We start from the raw sequence: 20,762 nt of genomic DNA on the forward strand, positions 1-20,762 counted from the left end.
CTTTGGGCTTGTGCTAAACCACATCCCTGCCTGTGGTCTAACCATTTCTTCTAAACTTTGTTTCATGGAAAATCACCTGACAATTTCCCTGAACTATTGTTGGTAGTCACCGCCTGGATCAGGTCTCATGACAACGCACAGCTGTGCAGCACAGCTGGGAATGGGAAATCCCCTGCACTAGCTTCCTTCCCACTTTTCACTGAACAGACCAAGGCATTTCTTTTCCTTTCCTCTAAACAGAGGAGAGGCAGGATACAATGTGAATGTGTCTCTGTTCCACCTTTTCATAAACTGCAGGATGCTAATCCCTCTCCTAGTAAACACTCCAACGGCTTGCTCCTGCAGGGCTCTGAGCCATCCTTGCTCTTCACACCACCAAGCATCCTTCACAGTCCAGTAAGGGTTTAAGAATAAGCCTTACATCATTCTGTGACTCCTTTTGTGATGAAGTTCACATAGGACTGCACTTACTTACATGATCACACACTGCTAATTCAGACTGAGATACTGCTTTGCACTTCTGCCTAGAAACCTGCAGTACTGAAGCAGTCCAAATTGCAGAGCAACTTCCCCATCCGTGTTTGAGATTTATATGGCTTACTTTCCTCTTCTTAAATCTCTCCTAGCAAAGCTTTGTTCAAAGATGATTAACAGATGTTGTCATTAAAAAGTTGATACTTGCCAACAAAAACCACATGGATCTGCTTGAGAAACATTGCTGTTTCCACAGCCTTCCCCAAGAAGGGATAGTTGTGGTAATTGGTAAGGCCTGAAAGAATATGATATGCTAAAATACCTTCTACCATACAAAATGTCCCAAGACAGCTGGTTTCTTGAGAATTTGTCTGTCTTTGTATAAAATCATTTGGATAAACACATGGGATACAGAATAGATAATTAAGCACATTAGGATTACAGGAGTACGTGGTGGTTTTTTTTTGATAACAATGAATTTGTCTAGGAAAGACTTACTTGTAACAAAAGCAAACAAAAAGCAGTAAGTAATAGGTACATATCTGAACTGAAGACATAAAATGCAGACTGATACGCAGAAACAATTCTTGAAGGCTAGGTGACAAACCAAAAGGACAGGATTTTAATATCCATTGCAAGATGAGCTGAAATACAGAGACGGCAAACACCCCACCCCACCAAAAAGGAGGGGGGAGATACTTGCAAAGAGCCTGGCTGAAATGTACAAGCACAGAACCACTTCTTTCTTTAGCTACCTGCTACACAGTGAAATCTAAAACCTACAAGGCAGACTCTCTGTCAGCAATTTGGAAAAAAGTAATTGGGGAGATGGGAATGTACCCTGTCCAGGGGGGGCTTTTAACAGTTCTGAACTGAAATGTTTTGAAGACGGCAGCCTGGATATTGGTAAAACTCCCAGCAACTGTCAAAGAAAAGGTAAATTTTTTTTGGAAGGTGGAGAGGAGTACGTGTTCAGTATGTTTTCAGAAAATATTTAAAACCATTCCAAATCCTCTGAAATGCTCAAAGCAGGACTATGAACACATAAACTGTAAATCTCATTTTCGTATAGGTTTCAAATAAATGACAGAGGCAGTGTATTTTTACTAGATTCTAAATTGAGTATTTTAGAGGTTGATATTTAAATCATTTTCTCTCTTCCATGAACCTGTTGTTAAATACATGACTGCTCTGCCAAAAAGCCTATGTTTTGAGAGGGTTTTTATTCATTTCTTATTGCCTTTGTTCTATCATGTGACTGCAAGCTACAACATTCGCTGATGAGATCGGTGGCACTCTACAGCTACCATTTATGTCTCATCCAAACCTGCTGTAGCCAGTAAGAATATTCCCACTGATTTTATGTAGTTTCAAATCAGGGTTTTATTTCTGATTTAGCTTTTGCTTCAATTGATGTCTCTATTTACTGTGCACTTCAAGCGAGCAAGAATAGTCAATGCTGTTGTGTTCCACTTCCACAAAATAATGGTCAGATGCAATTGTCAGGTTTTAAGTTTAGGAAATACAACACATTCACAGGCTGTACAATTAGAAACACCATCTTACAGACATGCAGCAAGAGGAAATAAAACTAATGAGATGTTTGTTTATTTCTTTAACATTCTATTAGAGCAAAGAATCTCTATAATGAGATTATTCCATTTTATCTCTTAATAGTATCCAGATATGCCAAACATATTTACTGCTAGTGGCTTGTATACAGTACAATATTTTAAAGCTAATTATGAAACAGCAGTACTATTGTCACATGATAAAATACTTATTTTTACTGTTATGAATCAATACCATTTTCTAAAATTAATTGTAATTACTTTTTAAATTGGATATAAACCCTGCTAACTCTGAAACAGCTAGTTGTATAATTCTTCTAAATCCAGGATGATATCAGCATAGAATATTTTATTTAAATAGACTGAAAAAAAGGAAAAAAAAGACATTATGCAGTTCCTATATTTGCTGTTACTAAAGCCAGCTGTAAGTCCAGTCTTGAAAGTTTTCAAGTTTTTATTTTTGAACATCTGAAATCTGCCACTGTGTGTGTAAACATGCATACACATCCTCCCAAAACACTGTATGAATAGTTTAATTGTTCACTGAAGAGTAGTTAGCACCTGGCTTTTGTTTGTATTATACCATGTAGCGAGGAAAGCATATTACTTATAGTATTTACACTCACAAATCTCCAGGGCCCAAAAGATCTAGTGGTCTTTTAATTGCTTACACATATAACAAACAATGAAAAAATGCTAAGCAAATAGTTATAAAATAACGTATTGAAGTTCTTCTGTTCAAAATCATGGGTGAGTAGATGGTGAAAATCTCAACTTTATCTGTTAGTCACAATTACTTAATTTTTTTAAAAAAATACTGTCCCTGTGTGGTAAGACATCATGAATCTTGATTATACAGCTCAACAACACAAATCACATTTCAGGTATTCTGAAGAATATATTCTGAAGAAATATTCATAATACAAACAACCGAAGTCCTATCTGAACCCTAAAGCCCTAACCCTAAAAACCCTTACAACCCTAAAAACCCTTACAACCGTAACCCTAAAAACCCTAAAGCCCTAACCCTAAAAGTCCCTATCTGAATATGGGATACCTTTTCTGACTCTCAATGTAGTGGTAAAGGACAAGAAAGAGGCACCTGGTCACCTCTACTGAATGTAGCAGTAGTTTAAAACTTAGCTGAGTTCCATCCCATCTTAATGTGCGCTATTTTTCAACGCTTTTATGCTCATATTTCATATTTTTCTACATTCAGATGAAAATATATTTAAACAAACTATGGATTAATTAATGCAGTTACATTTTGATGAGCTAAAATGAATCAGAACAGATAAGATAAATCAGTAATTTCAACTATTTAGAAGGAGATGTCTTACATCTTACTGTTTTATTATAGTAAGGACTTAACTACCTATTAAACTGCCAGTATTTTGGTGGAAGTTAAGTTAGATTCCAATGAGGATTCCACACTTGATGACATATCAGTCAAGTAATTACATGAATAAATACTGCAGAATGCATATCTGGGAGTATCAAGAAATTTTACATCGGGATTATCTTTATCCAGCAACCCACTTTTACAAAAAACAATACATCAGGTATTTTTTCAAGAATATGTACCTTCAGCAAAACTCTGAAGCATCCTTTAGTATCATTATGCAACCGATAAATATTTATGTTAACACTTAACACAGTCTATAAGGACATTAATTTTCTATTTATTTGAAGAGCCTGCATTATCTAGGAAAACTCTTCCAGTATTTCTGTGAGCTAGATTTTCTTGCAGATTATTATTCACTCTAAATTTAAGTCTTTTATCTGCAATGCCAAGTGTTAAATTATGTTGGGTTACTGTCTGTATCTTCTATTTTAACTGCAGCTCTTCACAGATTAACATTTGAATCCTTTGAATTCAGTAGGATTTTGACAGTAACTCAAGCAGTGCAAGTCTTAGCTCTGTCCACCTAATTGTGACATTCATGAATTTCTAAGCTCTGTATGTGTCTATAGAAAGAGTATTTACCTGCTGTGTGAATCCTGTCACCAGATCCTTGACAGCCATCTTCATCATCGCAGTCCCCACTTGACTCCATTTCTTCGCTTCTTCCACCCCCACTGCCAGCATCCCGGGAAGCCCATCTTTCCAGTTTTAATTTTGCCTTCTCAGCATCCAGCTAAAATGGAAAAAGCAGAAAACCAACAACGGTCAGAATATTTACACAGCTCCTATCTCTGTTGACCAAGCTGGTTTTATAAAGCAACAAGCACTTTCACATAGTCTCCAGAAGTGCTCCTCAGGTTGGAGATTATTTCTAGCAGTGACATCCTTGCATTCTGGAGCTAAAGACTATACCATCAAAATTTCTCCACCACAGATGACCAGCAACACCTAACGTCAAACTTTTCATTGAAAACACCGTATCATCACAGGGAGGGCTGGACCTGTAGGCCACAGTCTGGATGGAGATCATTGGTTAATGGTATTACCATCTGCCACATCTGAGTACTTTTTTACAATTCAAGACCACAGTATAACCTGGCTACCGTTATTTGCTACTTTTCATTATGGGTTTGGTCAGTTGGAAACCTTGGCCCCTAGATATGATTTTTAAGATGCTCTCATGTAAGATGCCTGTATGAACTGTTAAGTTGTTCATTACATTTCACTTGAAATCTATGTTTTGAACAGACTACAGAAGAAGAAAGCTATAAATCTGAACGTATCATACTGGGTCACACTTACTACAACAATGTATTTACTCCCCAAACTCATCTTTTTGATCTTTGGATATTCTCTCTCCCTTGGTCACTACAAACAGTTGCCTATTATTAGCGCTGTGGGAACAAAAGGATTTTTCATTTCACTGGTAGTTCTGAAACATGAAAAATACTATTCCATTTACAGTCAATCTACATCCAACCTACCCAGGGAAGAGCAACACCAGCACTACTTGGGAAGAAATGAATTGACTGGCTTAGTCTAATACATTTTATTATATGGTGTTAGTCAAGGAAGGACGATTCAGAGGATGCCTTGAACCTGTCCCCCACACCTGAGAGGAGCAGCTATTTGCTGAGCTATGTGAGACCTCTCCTGCTGGCACTGTGCCCTTTTCGTACCACACTTCAGCATTTGCTGATGCAAAAGCCAGAACCAAGGTGCTTCACATTCCTTGGTGGAAAGCAGCCTGTGCTTGTGGCAGTAGAGAAGATGGAACAGCTTCTGCAGAGAACAACCCCAAGAGCTGGGCTTTTCCTACAGCTCAGCGACAGGGGAATGCCCTAACTTGGACTGGGCTTTTTCACAACCTGGCTAAGCCACCACCACGACTATCAAGTTTCCGTTCCCCATGCATCCTTCTCTCATTTTGTGAGCAATTACCAATTCCTTTTCTCCATCTTGCTGAGATTTACACTGGGGATGTTGGCTTTGATTTCAAGTGACTATAAGATCCATTCCAGTATTGTGGATCACTCCCTTCACTTAGCTGAAACTCAACCTCCAAAGTATATGAGCATTGTTTTAAACAGCAGCAGCTTGTTTGTCTCCTTCTCAGAGTTACAAAAACCTTGTTTGCATTAGCTCTGCCCCTACAGTATGATGAGGTATGATTAAAACCTGTTATTCAGTTACATGAAAATATTTTACTAAATGGAAAGACTTTGTAACGCTTCTCAAAGTTGGTCACATTCTGGAGCTGTCCAATAGCCTCCACCACATATATCTTCCCCACAAAGTATCGCAGATTCATTTCAGGCTTTGTGATCTGCTTTAGCCTAGAGGACTGTGATTATCCTTGGTGCTGAGTGAAATGTATTTTGAAACGTAGCTTTGAAGATTCAAGCAGTTTTCACACTAAAAAGGAGGTGAGCTGGGAGCTGGGGGAGGAACTAGAGCACAGGGCTAATACAGCCGTGTTAACTGGGTTGAACAGATGACAACAAATGCAGCAATTCCTCCACAGTGGGAAGCTTTTTGTGGTAGCCTCCTTCTTCTTCTGACGCTGCGAGCTCCCATCCTCCTCGCTGGGGCTGACGAAGGCTTGGATCAGTGCAGCAGAGACCCTGTTCTGTGGAGCACCAGACGCCAACTCCTATATGGCAGAACTCTGGAATTTTTCCACCCTTTCACTGCAAGGATCTGTTTGCTCATTCTGAAAACACAAATGACTTCGCACTGCAGTGGCAAGATCTGTAAGTGGGAGGAGAGGGTATGGACTCTACTGGGGAAGAGCATCAAACACTGTCTAATTGTTACCGCCTGACTGTTAAAAACAAGTTGCCTAATGTTGAGCCTCGGTATTCTAAGGCATAAAGGCTGATGTCATGGCAATACAAAACAACATTTTGTTAAACAATTGGAAAAATTTGCCTATGAGGGAGAAAGATAACTCAGTTCTTTCATAGATTTATTGTGTCCTGACCATATTAGAGAAGACTCATTCATTCTTAGTTATAATGCCTCAGAATGAAAAGAAATGGCTAAGTGGTGAACAGAACAGATGCAAAATTTAATAAAGGCTTTTAATGATTGTTTGCCAGTCAAAGCAGAAATGTTTATTGCCTGTTAAGGCAATCATTCTTTTTGAAAATTTGATTTCATTCAGTGTTCATGGCTCAATCCTGACCCCTGCTCAAAACAAGTAAATACTCAAACCAAGTGTGCACCACTCTTGGAAAAAGACCAAGAAACTGGTTAGCTTTGCAACATGGTGCACTGCAAAGTTTTACTGGGTTCTGGGTTCTTAAGGCCTTCACGACAAAAAGAGATTAAGCATAGTCCAGATCTGCATCTCCTGGCCATATTACTCAAAGTTTATCCTGCTCTTTCTAGGCTGGCCAGTACAGAGGCGCGCTGTTACACAGAACCCTTATGGGGAAGCTCAACATTACAACATAGTTCAAGCTCAGGTGCAACCTACCTACCTTTTTCCCCTTGTATACCATTTCTCAACTTTTTGACCTTTGTCTACCATTCACCAAGAGCAATGAACCAGAGCCCAACTCTGTGCACACATACTGGTTTATCTGTAATAAAACTCATTCCAGGAGATGAAGTAGTGCCACTGCATTAGTTAGGAACGCTCATCCCTCCGACACTGCCACATGACTTCAGTGAGAGCTGTTTTAGTGCAGCATCAAAGCGTATGCTAGTATTTCTCCTTCTCCTTTTAAAAGAATCACAGACACCTTTCTCAAAGGCCTGAGACTGCACTGAAATAGCACAGTGCATCAGGATGGTACAGGGTGCTGGTGCTTTAGAAAAAGTGTCACAACAGAAAAACAACATCCTTTATATTTTTAAAGCTCTGGTAGGTCCAGAAGGTGGGTGTAGGCAGGGCATGTCCCTAATTTTTCGCTGCAGCATTCAAGGCCTCTTCAGAGACAGCCTTGACCTGCCCAAATGTCCGAACAATTCTCCTGGCTGCAGGCACCAACCCCAGAACTTCGATTCCCCCCAGAGTGCTGGAAAGCAAACAAGTCCTTTCCCCATGCTGAAAGGCAGAGCTCAGAGACTGGAGTCAGTAATGGCATTTATATTATTAAAAACTACTCTTGAACAAGCCTAATTTTGCCAGCTTGTACTCCGCCTGCTGATGCATGATGCAGTCCAGCCATACCTGGCAGCTCTGCACAGCAGGTCTAGCCTGGGATTGCACTGTCCTGATGCTGAGAATTGACACATTGGTTAAATAATTGCAGTGGATTTCAGGTCGCGTATTGGAATTTGTGTTTTTACCTTCATAAAGCAGAAGACATTTGCTGCTTGTGATTCCAGAAGATACTGGAATCTTAACAGCTTAAAAATTAAGTCATCAAGTTTTTGCCTCATCTAAAAGACGATACTTTTTACTCATGAAAAGCTTATGTAAATAGCTCAGAAACTGAAAAATGACTCAAATCAGGAATCTTCCCAGCTGCAGCAGGCTTTGGATCAGCTTCATAACCCTCTAAAGGGTTTTTGAGAAACTCTACAGTCTTTCTGTGGAAAGGCTTTAGTATCTGTTTTTGATTCAGCTGAAGGGTAAAAATCCCATATTACTGTTCTGCTCTGAGTCAGACACAGATGACTATGCTGATGCATTTTACTGATTCCAGCAAAGGTTCCAACCTTAAATTATGTTAAAAAACACCAACGTTCTGCTGACATTAGTTTTATGGAGAAGAAAGAAATGGTATCAGCATGGTTGCTGTCTTCCTCCCCTGTTAATCCTTGATGAAGTAGCACACAAAGTCCTGGTCACCCAAAGAGTCCTTCAGAGGCATCAAAGATTACATGTCATGCAACCCCTGAGCTTCCTAATATGAGCCTAATCCTAATTCTCGTTCTGGATCTTTGAGCACAGATGTGTTAGAACATAAATTTGTGGTCATGCTTTTTCCTGAAGGTATGTTCCAGATGAATACTTCCACACATTAATTAAATAATAGCTCTTTAGCTCTGTGAGAACTATTTGATAAAACTGTCAATTTTAATCAATTTCACTGATAAGTCTATTTTCTGAGCGATCATATATGCACATGTATCTGAAGGGACTGCTCGAAGCTGTACGATAATACCAATTTCAGCAGAAAATAGGTTTTGAAATTATATTTTGCACCACAGTTTTAAGCTTTTCAAGTCAGCGAACACAGCAATGAAAATGGAAGAGAAAGCATTTTTTGAATGAAGCCACTTAAAAGTTGTGTGCTTGGAATATTCAGAGGCAAATCCCATATAATAATTGTTTCCTGAGGAATTTGTTAATTAATGTCCTGCATGACAGATTTCAGTTTGGATGCTTTTCCTCTCTGAAAAGTCAGCTTTGAGGTGAAATCTAACTTCCGTCCACTTCTCATGTGAGTACATGTTTCTGGACTTGCTGTTGTTTCCAGAGATCAAAAAATGACTTACTATATAATGAATTCAGAAATTGTAAGATAAGCTTGATCTTTTTTCAAGATAGTTGCAAGTAGCTGTCTTCTAAAAAATACTTTAGTGACATAAAAACAATTTGCAGAGACAAAGCATTTTGCCAGCTTCTGCCCAAATAATGCACAAAACCTAATCTTGAAGAGTCATAAATAAATGACTCAATCCTTCCATTCACTTTTTTCTTCAAAAATAAAACTAAAAATCCTTTCTAAACCATTATTAGGTCAGAAATGACTACAACTGAAAAAGACAATGCTCCTTTGTTTTTCATCTATTATATATATTTTTTTGTTAGGGACTGACATATTGCTTTAGGCATAAAGCTGCATTTTACTGGTGTCTTGTGACTGAGCAGATGTTCTGTCATTTCACAACACAATAGCAATATAACAAATTTTAGACATAAATGCCATATCACTTATTCCAAGAGGGTCCTCTCCTTTGAGATAACATTTATGGTTAATTCTCCTCCACATATGCTCTTAGATCCTTTTAAAAGCATTTGGCGGTTGTTTTTGCTTCTTCTTTTCACATTTATCTAGCTCATATATTATAGCATAAATGAACTTATTTGTCTTCAATCTTGTCAGACATTTTGTTTTTTCTTTCCTTGTCTGCATTTCAGAGAAATCCAAAAGGCCCAGTGCATTATCTCTTCTAGCTTCTTCCAAGAGCAGTACAATTCAGTGAGGTAGCACCACTCAACTCTTGAATCCTTTTTTTAGCTGACAAAGACAGACAGCTAACCTTCTGGAGCAACTGACATCACCAAAGGTTTCCTTCTGCTGGATTTATTCAGATCCTTACAATAACCTTTGCATCATACATCTTGCTTTACAAGTTACCTGTACAATATTAGAACAATTTAATTCAACAGCTATGCATAATTTATGCAACATGGTTAAGAACTTACAATGTTTTTTGAATTGTATTCATGTCTCTCCTGACCAGACCTTTTCCAGCTTGGGAATTGGACCAGTACTGGTAAATTCCTTTGTTTTATGTTTTTCCCTTTCCTCTAAGGAGCTTGCATTTATTTACACTAGATTTCTATCTCTTGTCTCTGTCAATGCTCCCGGTATACATATAAACTGACAGGGAAGGCTCTGTTGAAGCACACGGAAACATGCAAAGTGCAAGTCCCAAACTAGGCATGCCCACAAAATGGGGACCAAGAGCACCCATACCTCCTCTGCCCCAGAGTATCTCCACTCTACCTATACATAGCATTCTGCAAGTCCTTTGTTTCCTTTCTGTTTTTTTTTTTTTTTTTTTTTTTTTACCCTTCTTTTGGTTTGTTCTGCTATCAAACTTCTCATGTTACCTGGAAGTGCTTCCACACATTAAATGGCCCATGCGTAGAATAAACACGCCAGGTCTGTCACTAAGCCATGGACCCCTCCTCTATATTTAGAATCATAGAATCATTGAGGTTAGAAAAGACCTTCAAGATCGGCTGGTCCAACCACCCCTCTACTACCAATGTCACCCACCAAACCATGTCCCTAAGCACCAGGTCCAACCTTTCCTTGAACACCTTTGTTTCTTATGTTGCAGCTCCCCAGGAAGCCAGCCTTATGATAAATTTGAAGTACCTTCAGAACTAGCTGTCCATCTTTTGGGAAGGTCAGGACTTGCTTTTTATCTTAAACCACCCTTTTCAAGCCAAGTAACTTATGCAGTTGATGTTTTTATTTGCTTTGCCCCTCCCCCCCCCAACTCTTTTCTGAAAGAGCACCTATAACCCTACAATGCACATACCTTCCTATCATTTCTGAGGAAGCCTATCGCAACCATTCCTCTTTATTTTCACATGCAACTTTTTCTAACATTTTTTACAGACATGACTTCTCTACATACTCTTTGCAGTCCTCTGTCCTTGAGGCTTTATATTTGCATAAGTCTTTCTTTACTTGTGATTACCTTTTGTTCTCCTGGTTTATGCAGATTGACTCTTTACCCTCTTCCTCATATTTTTATTGCCAGGTAACACATTAGACACTTTAAGACACTTTAGAATCCATACTTTCATTTATCTTTGAATCCTTTTCATTCCCCATCTGTGTCCTTCCTCTTATCCAGCTTCTTCTCACTGACTTCCCGTATAGAAGAAGATTGGAGATTCACACTCCACAGCAGAGAAGCTAAAAGCAGTTATTTCTCTTTCAGTTGATTACAAATGTAATAGAAGTATTTCATCAGAAATGGAAGATAGCTTTTACAGATTCACCTTCTTATACTGCAGTGTTAGTGCTTCTATTTTAGATATTTATGGGTTATGTCTTCTAGCTGCTTTCTAGAGGTGAGTGTACTTCTGCAGAGTGCTAGCACCATGATCAGTTCAGTATTCACTGAATTGAAGTATACAAGCTATGTATGTCCGTATATTTACTGATTACTATGTGAAGAAGCAACAAGAATGTGCACCCACAGAATCTTGAAGTTTTTAACAAAAGCTTTATAATATCAGTTTGGGTAAATTATTACCCAAGAGGTATTAATTGTGAATTACATAAATTGAGCAGAAATAAAAAGACTTATTCTAGTTAATGTTTTAACCAAGCACAACAGCTGTTTAAAGAGAATGAATACAATTTGATTTGAATTTACTAAGACAGACGGGTCAAGGAAGTAAGCAGACATCCCTTCCTGATGTTTTATCTTAGTGTTGGGCTGTAAATTTTTGGTATTATGCGATATGACAAACAAGATCCTGCTCACCTGATGCCTAGTGTGACTGATACAAATACCTTGGGTTATTTCCTGCCACAGGCATGAATTTCAACTTTAGACAGTTAGTGCAGTCTTTTCCAAAAATAAAATTTACTTTTAAATTGCAGCATGTGTAGTCTGAAAATAGAGCATATGGCTAAAAACCTGTTGTGTTATATTAAGACTTTCTGCATCTTGTTCAATTAAAAAAAAAAAAGAAAGGTAAACAATTGTAATAAAAATGTAAGATAAACATTGCAATTCTTGCTAAAGAGTATGCAGGAGTTGCGTATAGAAAATTCTTTGACTCTTCAAAACAGTTCATTTGTGGGAGAGGGGCTGTTTGACCCAAGAGCTTCAGTTGGCAGAGGGCTGCTGAGAATGCCAGCGTTGCAAAGTAGTTCTTGCAATGTGGCCCCTTGCAAGAAAATCGTGGGCCACAACATCTCTAGACACAGCTGTGGAGCACAGCATGCATGCACATATTAGTTGGATGACAGTGATACCACCAGTGGGAGCTACACTGATTTTTTACAATAATCCTAATAATGCACTAGACCAGAATGTGTGATTCTCTACAAGGGCAGGCAGCTGGGAGATGAACACACCGTGTCTCTGCAGTGCTGAGATACTAAGGCACCAGGCCAGATCCAGCAAGCGTCATCTCCTGTGCTCTCACAAATGGGCCTGTTCTCTGTTGCTTCTGACACTATTTCTTCACTTTCGGGAAAAAAAAAAAAAGTGGGTTAACTTTAGAGAAGGACTAAAGAAATGACCAGAAAAAATAGACAGACTTCTCTGAGTGGCTGACTAGGAGAATATGAGTATTGTCTATAAATATATTTAGTCTTCCCCTTAAATGTGGAGAGATCTCAGAATATATCTAGCATAGAAATAAAAAGAGGAGAAACAAGCTTTTTAACTATCAGAGTTAGAAGTTTTGGGAGCAGCCTACCAAGAGAAAGATGGGGACAAAAATCGTCAAGTATTTGCGAGACCTGGCTGAATAAATCTGTGAGTGAGTGATGTTCCCTGTGATGTCAACGAGCTGTATGCAATATTTCAGGAGGTCTCCTCCAGGCTTCCATCCTGTGTCTCTACGCTCTGCTAGTTTCTAATATTAGAAAATTGATTTGTAAAACCAAAATCACAAACCGGAACCACTCCTATTAGCCATTAGAAGTGTTATTTCCTTGCTTGTCTGATTTCTGTATGGGCAAATTATGTCCACCTACCGAGTTATGTCCATTCTTTCCTCTAGGCTAAGAATGAAGCCTCTTAGCTGTGCCTGAAGTAAAAACGTGGCTCCAAAAAATGTATTAATTATTGCTGGTGCTTAGTGTGGTTTACAATGTGCTGTTTGACTAGGAGCTCTGACTCATCAGATTTTAGATGTCTAATAATAATGAAGAAACTTCTGTCTGATCAGACTTAGGAAGTACGAAATGAGAAGTGCCTGCAACCAGGAGGCTGGTTGCACTTCGTCAGTCCTTGAATGGCACCCTTCTGACAAGCTGCGTGTTTTAATGGGCTACGTGAGTAAACAGCGGCCTCTCTAAATCATTTAAGGCACAGAACAAACCTTTCTTCTTGCTTTGTACTCAGACAGAAATTACTTTTTTTTTTTTCCTTGCAGGAATTTTCATGACATGCTCCAGTGCATGTTAGCTCTGTTTCATGTTCTTGGATTATTATCTGCTTTCAAGCTCTGCGTTGCTGAAGATCATTTTCATAGTATGAGAAGTTTGACATTTCACTGGAAAGACTCGTGAACAATCAGTCTCTCATTATTCAATGGACCCAGGCTTTGGATTTGATGTTTCATGTTAAAACATGACTGAAGCAGCTCATTTCCTCCATACTAAATCCCAGCAACTGAGCATTAAAATACAATATGAAATAAAAAATGGAAAACATGGTAAGAACATCAATAACAATGTCTGTCATTCATTTAAGATGTACTGATGCTGGGAGCTAAATAACAAACTTTTTGTTACATAAACTGACTAGTTTTAATACCACTGCAACCCAAACCTAACTTGAAAAACAATCACACTGTCTCAGTGCCACATCTCTGAAATCCTCACCTTTGCATTTCTAAATGTACTGTATTATTTAGAAGGTGCCACATATGCACAGAAGAAACGATCAGAGCCTCTGCTGCTGTGAATCAGCAAACTGAATTCAGTGGAGCTGCTCCAATTTACTCCACATGAAGGGCCAGCCCAGACTATTTCATTTGGGAAAGCAGGGTGTTTTAATGAAACAGACAAACATAGTTCATGTTGCATGAATCTGACAATAAAAGACTCTCTCTTTCCAGATGCTGTGCTCCCATGGCTTCATGGCAACATGTGAGGACATATGACTGGATGTTTTTGCTAAGTCATTTTTATTTAAAAAGGGAAGAAAGAGGGATGTCTGCATGCAGTAGCTGCCACTGAAGCCTTTTTTCCTGTGGCTTTCCTTTTCACTGGTGACTTTCCAATGAAGGCTCTCTGATGTCTCACAACAACTGAGTTCACAGTACAGTCTTTGTACCAGTGAGCCCCTCTCCTCTGCTCACGGAACTTGCAATCTGTTACATTTGGCTAAAATTGGCTAATGGGTTAAAAGCATATGGAAGGAGCAGCAAGCCTAACAGGCAGGGACACACCAGAGCATGCTTGTGTAAGCTGTGTTTGTTTATGGAACCAGGTCAAAATGCAATGCACAGGCAAATGAACAACTGGCCTTGGCAGATCACTGGGAAGATTCCTGGAGATCTGAGCAGTTGCTTTACCTTTCTCAGCATGGGTTTAAATTCTATTCAGGCCTGGAACAGGCACAGCAAATGGAAAAAGGTCGATGCATCAGTCTTCATGGGCTATCATCTTCTCCTCTTACTTTCTCAAAAACCACTAACAAGATAATCTGATCACAAAGATCAAAAGCTCTCTCGTGGTGCGCTGGGGAAAATAACCACATTTTGCCTGCAGTGTATACACCTATAATTCAGGGTTGGGAAGTGGCCCACATTTACCAGAGATGTGAAGTGGCTTTGAAAGTCTCTCTCTCCATCTCATTCAAACTGTACAAAGGAACTGCTGTTTCCAAGGAGTGGATTGAAAATTTCAGAACAGGACTCTTGATTTTTGCTATGAGCACCTTACTGCAGAATTCTTTTCAGCAGTTTCAGTACATACATGCAACACTCATTTGTCCTGTTGTTTTAAACTTGGCACTTGTTATTTTAGAATGTTTTCAAGTGACAAAGTTCCCATCTAATCAGTTAGAATAATTTTCACTGAAGTCTCTTCCCTGAGATTTCTGAACTTTCTCCATTCCGTTTTTCAGGTCATAAAAACTTGCTTTTTTATTTAATTAAAAATAAAACAATAATCCTGTTTTTGCTCCTGAACATCTCTGTAGACTTTTCCTAAATTTCAAGCAGTGTTCAAGAGGAGCAAAGAAAACAGGTCAGCTCTACTGAAGGTGACAGAGAGGTGTGGACTGGAAATGGCTTCTGTTATACAGTAAGGCGAGCTCATTTTGAATGGGTGATTAACACTCATTACAACTGATCCCATCAAAATGACCTGAGAACTACCACTGGAAGACAGTCACTGTAACACAGAACACTCTACTACTATTCTGCTTTCTCCCTTCTCAGCAAGGTGCTTTAGCTCCCCAGTTCATTTGTACTTGATCCTCTTTGCCCAGCTTCTCTTCACTGTGTGACCCACCCATCTTTTTTTTTTTTTTTCTCATGTAACAGCACCCTCTTTCCCACCTAAATATGGTCACCATCTCAGCTAAGGATGATGACTCTTGGTCACTTCTGCTTGGCCGTTATTATCGGGCTTAATATGTGAAAGCTCTTCTTCCATCAGTTCCTTCTTTTGTTAATTCACTCTGAAGGACTGCAAAGGACCAATGCAATCATCTCATCTGTTTCTTTCCTCCTTAGGCCTCTGAGGAAAGAAGCTTTGCTACTTTTCCATTTTGCTATTGCATGGCCTTTGTACAACTCTAAATCTTTCTTTATGCAGATATTTCTCAGTGGAAACAAGGAGGAACCAACCTCCAGGGATCTCACCACTGACCATGAGCAAGTTTCCCCACAATCTGGGAACTCCTAGACGAGCTAATCAGCAATACATCACTCCAGGTGAGAAATGTGGCCTGGAAAACTCAGACATCTTCAAGGGCAGGCATGCTACTGAGGGACAATTAAGGTGGCTCCGGAAAAGCCCATATTCTGCTTGTAAAGCAGCCTATGCGTACTGCCTGCTCCACCAGGCCTGGCACACTGTTGACTCGAGCCTCCTCGGATTGAAGAGATGTGATTACTATCAACTGCTGGCGTTTTGTGCTGATGCTCTGCTTTGCTCCCATTTGATCATGCCCTGAAACTGCAGCAAGAACCAGTAAATACACACATGAGTAATCTGCTTGTTTAAAACAAAACACTACAAATGAGAAATATGGGATTTTAGAACTGACCACAAACTCTGCACTCAAATCAGCATTCTTTCCTGATGCTGAGCTACCACTGAAATGAAGAACAAGTTGTGGCACATCTCAGTTACATACCAACTCAGGAACAACCTTGCTTACTCTAAGTTCAACCCCACAAACGTTCAAGTGTTCACATGCAGCTCTGGAAGGCACAATTATTCGATATGACAAAGGATGATCTAAGCAAACAAAGGCAGACTCCCAGCCACTTGTAAGCTCATTAATATGCATGAGCAATCACATTACAGAGCCTTGATTTTGCCCTGGGCATTTTCCTAACCATGAATCATGAAAAACAAGGAAGAGATGGCACAAGGAGATTATGAAGAATTTACATTTCTAGTATGCCTCATCTGCACGCTGACATCTCTCCCCTGCCAAGGAGCTCAGGCATTGCTGTGCTGAGCCCTGAGTGCTGGCTGCTCCGGCAGCAGCCACGCACACTGGTACTGACTGCAACCGACAGGGAAGTAAGAGTCCCTAAAGAACCGCTGCCTCGACTACTGTATCTGGGGGAGTTGTTTCTTCCCAATCTTTTAAGTATTTTTGAGGTAATACAGCTATACTTTGCTGCTGAAACATAACGTGATGTATAGCAAGAACCCCTGCTGTGTGCTTGGTCGTCTGATACTAATTATACATTAAAAAGACGAAGTCTATCTTTAGTTTAACTTCAAAGACAAAACTATGCTTCTTACTGTCAAGTATGTAGAACTCACAGCCCTCTTCTGTGATTACAAGTGCAGGAGCAAACATCCAGTGGGAAATCGATGGCAGCTGGAAAGGCTCAAGGAACACCAGTGTTTTCTCTCTCTCTTTTCTCTCGCTGGTGCGTAAGTTATGGGGCAGAGCATTGCTACCTAGTCAGATTATTCTGATGTCGAGAATGACTGACCACCAAATCAAAGCCTGCTCACCAATTTCAGCGAAGGTCAGCTCTCAAAATGTTTTCCCTCATCAGTCCCACCCCCCTGCCCTTGTTATTAGAGGGGGACACACAGAGACATGGTCACCAACACAAACAAAGGTACACAGAAAGGATAATTCTCCATGCCCATTTCTTTAGGAAAATAGGCAAAAAGCCCTGTGGAAATTCTGTTCAGATCTACCTTCACCATAAAGTTCTCTGCTATGCATTATGTCACCTTCCCCAGAGCTTTACCTGGTCTTGTCTATGACTGTAAGCTCTGCAGGGACCGCATACTCTTTTGGATTTACTACCACGACTGAGGGCTGTTCTTAGCTGGTTCCTTATTCCTTCTGTAATAAACATGATGAATCGTAGTAATTAAAAAGATGCCCCCCTCCCCTTTTTGTTCTTTCATTACTGGATAGATGGTGGGTTTTTCAGTTTGTTTATTTTAATGATGTTTTTTGTTTTTAAGTCTGATCTCAGCACCTCTATAGTGTACACACAGCAGACAAAATTCTGCAATTTTAATATAGTGAATGGTGCTTTAATGTGCCCACGTTATAAATTTCATTTCCTCTTATCCCCTTTCATTTGACAGGTTTTTCTCCTGGTGAGTTATATCATGATTACACATACTGCAAATCTTACTGTGAATATTTAAATAGATGGCATCCTAATTCTCATTCACTTCAGATGTTTTTTGTTAAAGAGAAGGCAATATGGAACCATAATGAAGGACCTTCTTGTCAAATTTTATCTTCAGGGAGGCTTGGATTAATATGAAACACACAGCTGAGGTATCTGTGTTTTGAAGAGCTTGAGAGATTCTTTAATTGCCGCAATCTGTCGTGCCTCTCAGATCAATTTTGCGAAGGTGTTCAGCGTGGCATGGGGTTTGCTGATGATTCTTTGTCTTGTAATGAAGAAATGCTTTGTCTTGTGTCAGATATTAGAGCCACCAACATTCAAATACTCCACAATGGGAAATGAAAGAAGGAATAGTAACAGAAGAATGAAAGCAGAAATGACAGTTGTTGTTAAACATTATAAGGTGATGTTTTATTGTATAATTATGTTTTTTTGTTTGCCTCTGTTCTGTTCATTAGCCAGGAGCCCAGGAGTTTTCTTTCAACAGTTTCTTTAGCCTCACACCTTCTATATAAAGGCAGTTTATTACCACCAAGTAAACTGTGCACCTATGGTGTAAGTCCATATGTTTTATATATTCTTTTTTTGGATCTACAGTGGATGTTTTACATTAGTGGCCTCTTTGAAAAAATCCAATCTTTAAAATTTCTCTGAATGTTCTTGATACAGTGGAAGACCCAGCAATAATTAAGGATTCGCTCTGATTTTAATTCCAAGTGGCCAAATAATTCTCCTTAGTATTACTATCAAAAATGAGAATTTACCTCTCAACATGGATGGAACTTCTTTTGGACAAGGAAACTGTCATAAATGTGGTATTTTTTATTAGTAATAAATCATATATGTATTATCTCCATAATAACCTAACACAAAAATCAATGGCCAGGGCAGAGCAGGTCCAGTAACTGGTTTACTTTCCCTATTGTTTGTAAGGAAGGGGTAGCTGCCTGAAACAACCATTATTTTGCTATAATTTTTGTGAAATCTCCCTTCTCCCTGTTACACTTCTCCCAAACAGACCCTTCTAGATAGCACTATATATCCTAGATATACACACTAGGACTTCACATTCATCCCATCTCTTCACTCCATCTCTGCCATGCTCCCTGAGGTTCATATCCTCATTTTGCTCTAATACCGCTCTGGGGTTAACTCTTCCTCCTTTATGTGATCTCATACATATACTTTATTCTGTCCACTATCCCTCCCTCCCTGCAAAGCCTCCACCAGTGCAGTCTGCTTGGCTTATCTACATCAAGTCCTTTTCACATAATCATAGACTGAGAACGGTTTTGGTTGGTAGGGATCTCAAAGACCCCCTGGAGCCTTCTGTTCTCTAACCCCAACTCCTTCAGCCAGTCTCCATAGAAGAGGTGCCCCAGACCCTCTGATCATCCTTGTGGCCTTTTCAGGACTCGTTCCAAGAGGTCCATGTCTTCCTTACACCAGGGGCCCCAGAGCTGAACGCAGCACCGCAGATGGGGCCCCATGAGAGCAGAGCAGAGGGGGGCAATCCCCTCCCTCACCCTGCTGGCCGCGCTGCTGTTGGTGCAGCCCAGGGTACAGGTGGCTTTCTGGGCTGGAGGCACACGTTGCTGGCTTGTGTCGAGCTTCTCACACACCAGTACCTCTAGCTATGAAAGAAAGCAAGGACTGGAGTGTTTTTTTGAGCCACAGCTCCTTTTGTATAGTGTCTTCTAAACTGAGGCATACCTGGTATTTGGAGCAGGATTTCATTTCATGTGTTCTTGGGAAGCTAGTGCAGCTTGCAAGATCAGAACCAAACCACTCTCAAGCTACTCATTTCAAAGATAAGACCAGTCAAGAGTTTTTTCCATTTCTTGCTCAAATGCCAAAACAGCCAACTTGTGGTGATGGATAATGATCTACCTCCTGATCTGCATTTAACATTTAAAAATCCGTGATCACTATTTAACTTGGGCCAATCCCATACTGTACACTGTAGAGGTCTCTCTCTACTGTTCCACATCTGTTAAATATTTTAGATATTTTAGCTTTATATTTATGTAGTTGAGATGGAGTATAATAAAGCCTGTTAAAATCAAGAGTGTATGAGGTTATATTGGGTATTCTGAGAAAGACAGATTTAGAAAGCCTAATGGAAACCATTCACTCCTCTATTGAGATGTCAGATTTGTTTCTCACAGTTTTGCACATTATGTTTAACTCAGTTCTTTCCATCAAAGGCAACTGATGTCTTCTAGCAACACTTTCAGACATGGTTTCCTTCTTAGTTCCAACTTCTTCAGAATAAATTAGTACCACTGACAGTGACACACATGTGAAAGAGAATGTTTCATATGCAAAATGATGCATCTATAAAAATGTAAAGGAGTGCTACTTACTGCCTACATATACTGGGATTCTCCTTAACTTCCTTCTGGCTATCTTGTTAACACCTGACATTTGGGCAACACATTTCCACTGTGGCTCAAAACTGTTGAAATGGATTTTTAAACCTTTCATCAGTCAAGAATGTAAGGCTGGTTAACACCACAGTGATACATCGTTTAATGTTCCACCTCATTTTCTGCAAATTGTTCCACAAGGCTTGAGTATCATTAGGTGAATGGAGCATTAAAAATATGCCACTGCAATTACGCTTCTGTCTAGAATTCTGTGATTTTTCCGTATTTTCTCTAAACTTGAAGCTTTCATCCCCAAGAAAGAAACTCCTACCCTCAAGTGGGACACCTATCCTCAAAGAGTTTACCAAAGGCCAACCTCCCTAATGACATGCCAGGTAGGTTTAGAGGACTGAAACAGAAGTGTCCTTAGATGAAGTTCTCACACTTATATCTGTGGGCATTATAGTCTCAGGAAACAACTGAGAAATGCAGGCCAAATCAATAAAATTTGGTAACAAATGGCACCATCATTCCTCACTAACACCACTGCACGCTATGCAAGTCCTAATGATTAAACCAGATTCCACAAAATTGGAAACCGAACAATGCTAGAGTGAATATTGTGCACAGGCATCTAGAGGGGTAAGTAAGAACCTATTAGAAAGAAACAGGCAGCAGACTTATCTACTGTTCCC

The 20,762-nt window shown here is 39.6% G+C and overlaps 1 protein-coding gene across 3 annotated transcripts in view; it reads right to left on the reverse strand.

Annotated features, from left to right (window-relative positions):
- The window catches only part of LOC121074895 (glypican-5-like), a 427,275-nt gene that overhangs the window by 95,655 nt on the left and 310,858 nt on the right, over positions 1–20,762 (reverse strand). For all 3 annotated transcript variants that reach the window (XM_040567526.1, XM_040567528.1, XM_040567527.1), the window contains one exon: positions 4,033–4,183. In XM_040567526.1, coding sequence (XP_040423460.1) covers positions 4,033–4,183 — 151 coding nt within the window. The remainder of the gene's footprint in view (positions 1–4,032; positions 4,184–20,762) is intronic.

This window comes from Cygnus olor, chromosome 9, assembly GCF_009769625.2.
Source record: "Cygnus olor isolate bCygOlo1 chromosome 9, bCygOlo1.pri.v2, whole genome shotgun sequence".
Lineage (NCBI taxonomy): Eukaryota > Metazoa > Chordata > Aves > Anseriformes > Anatidae > Cygnus > Cygnus olor.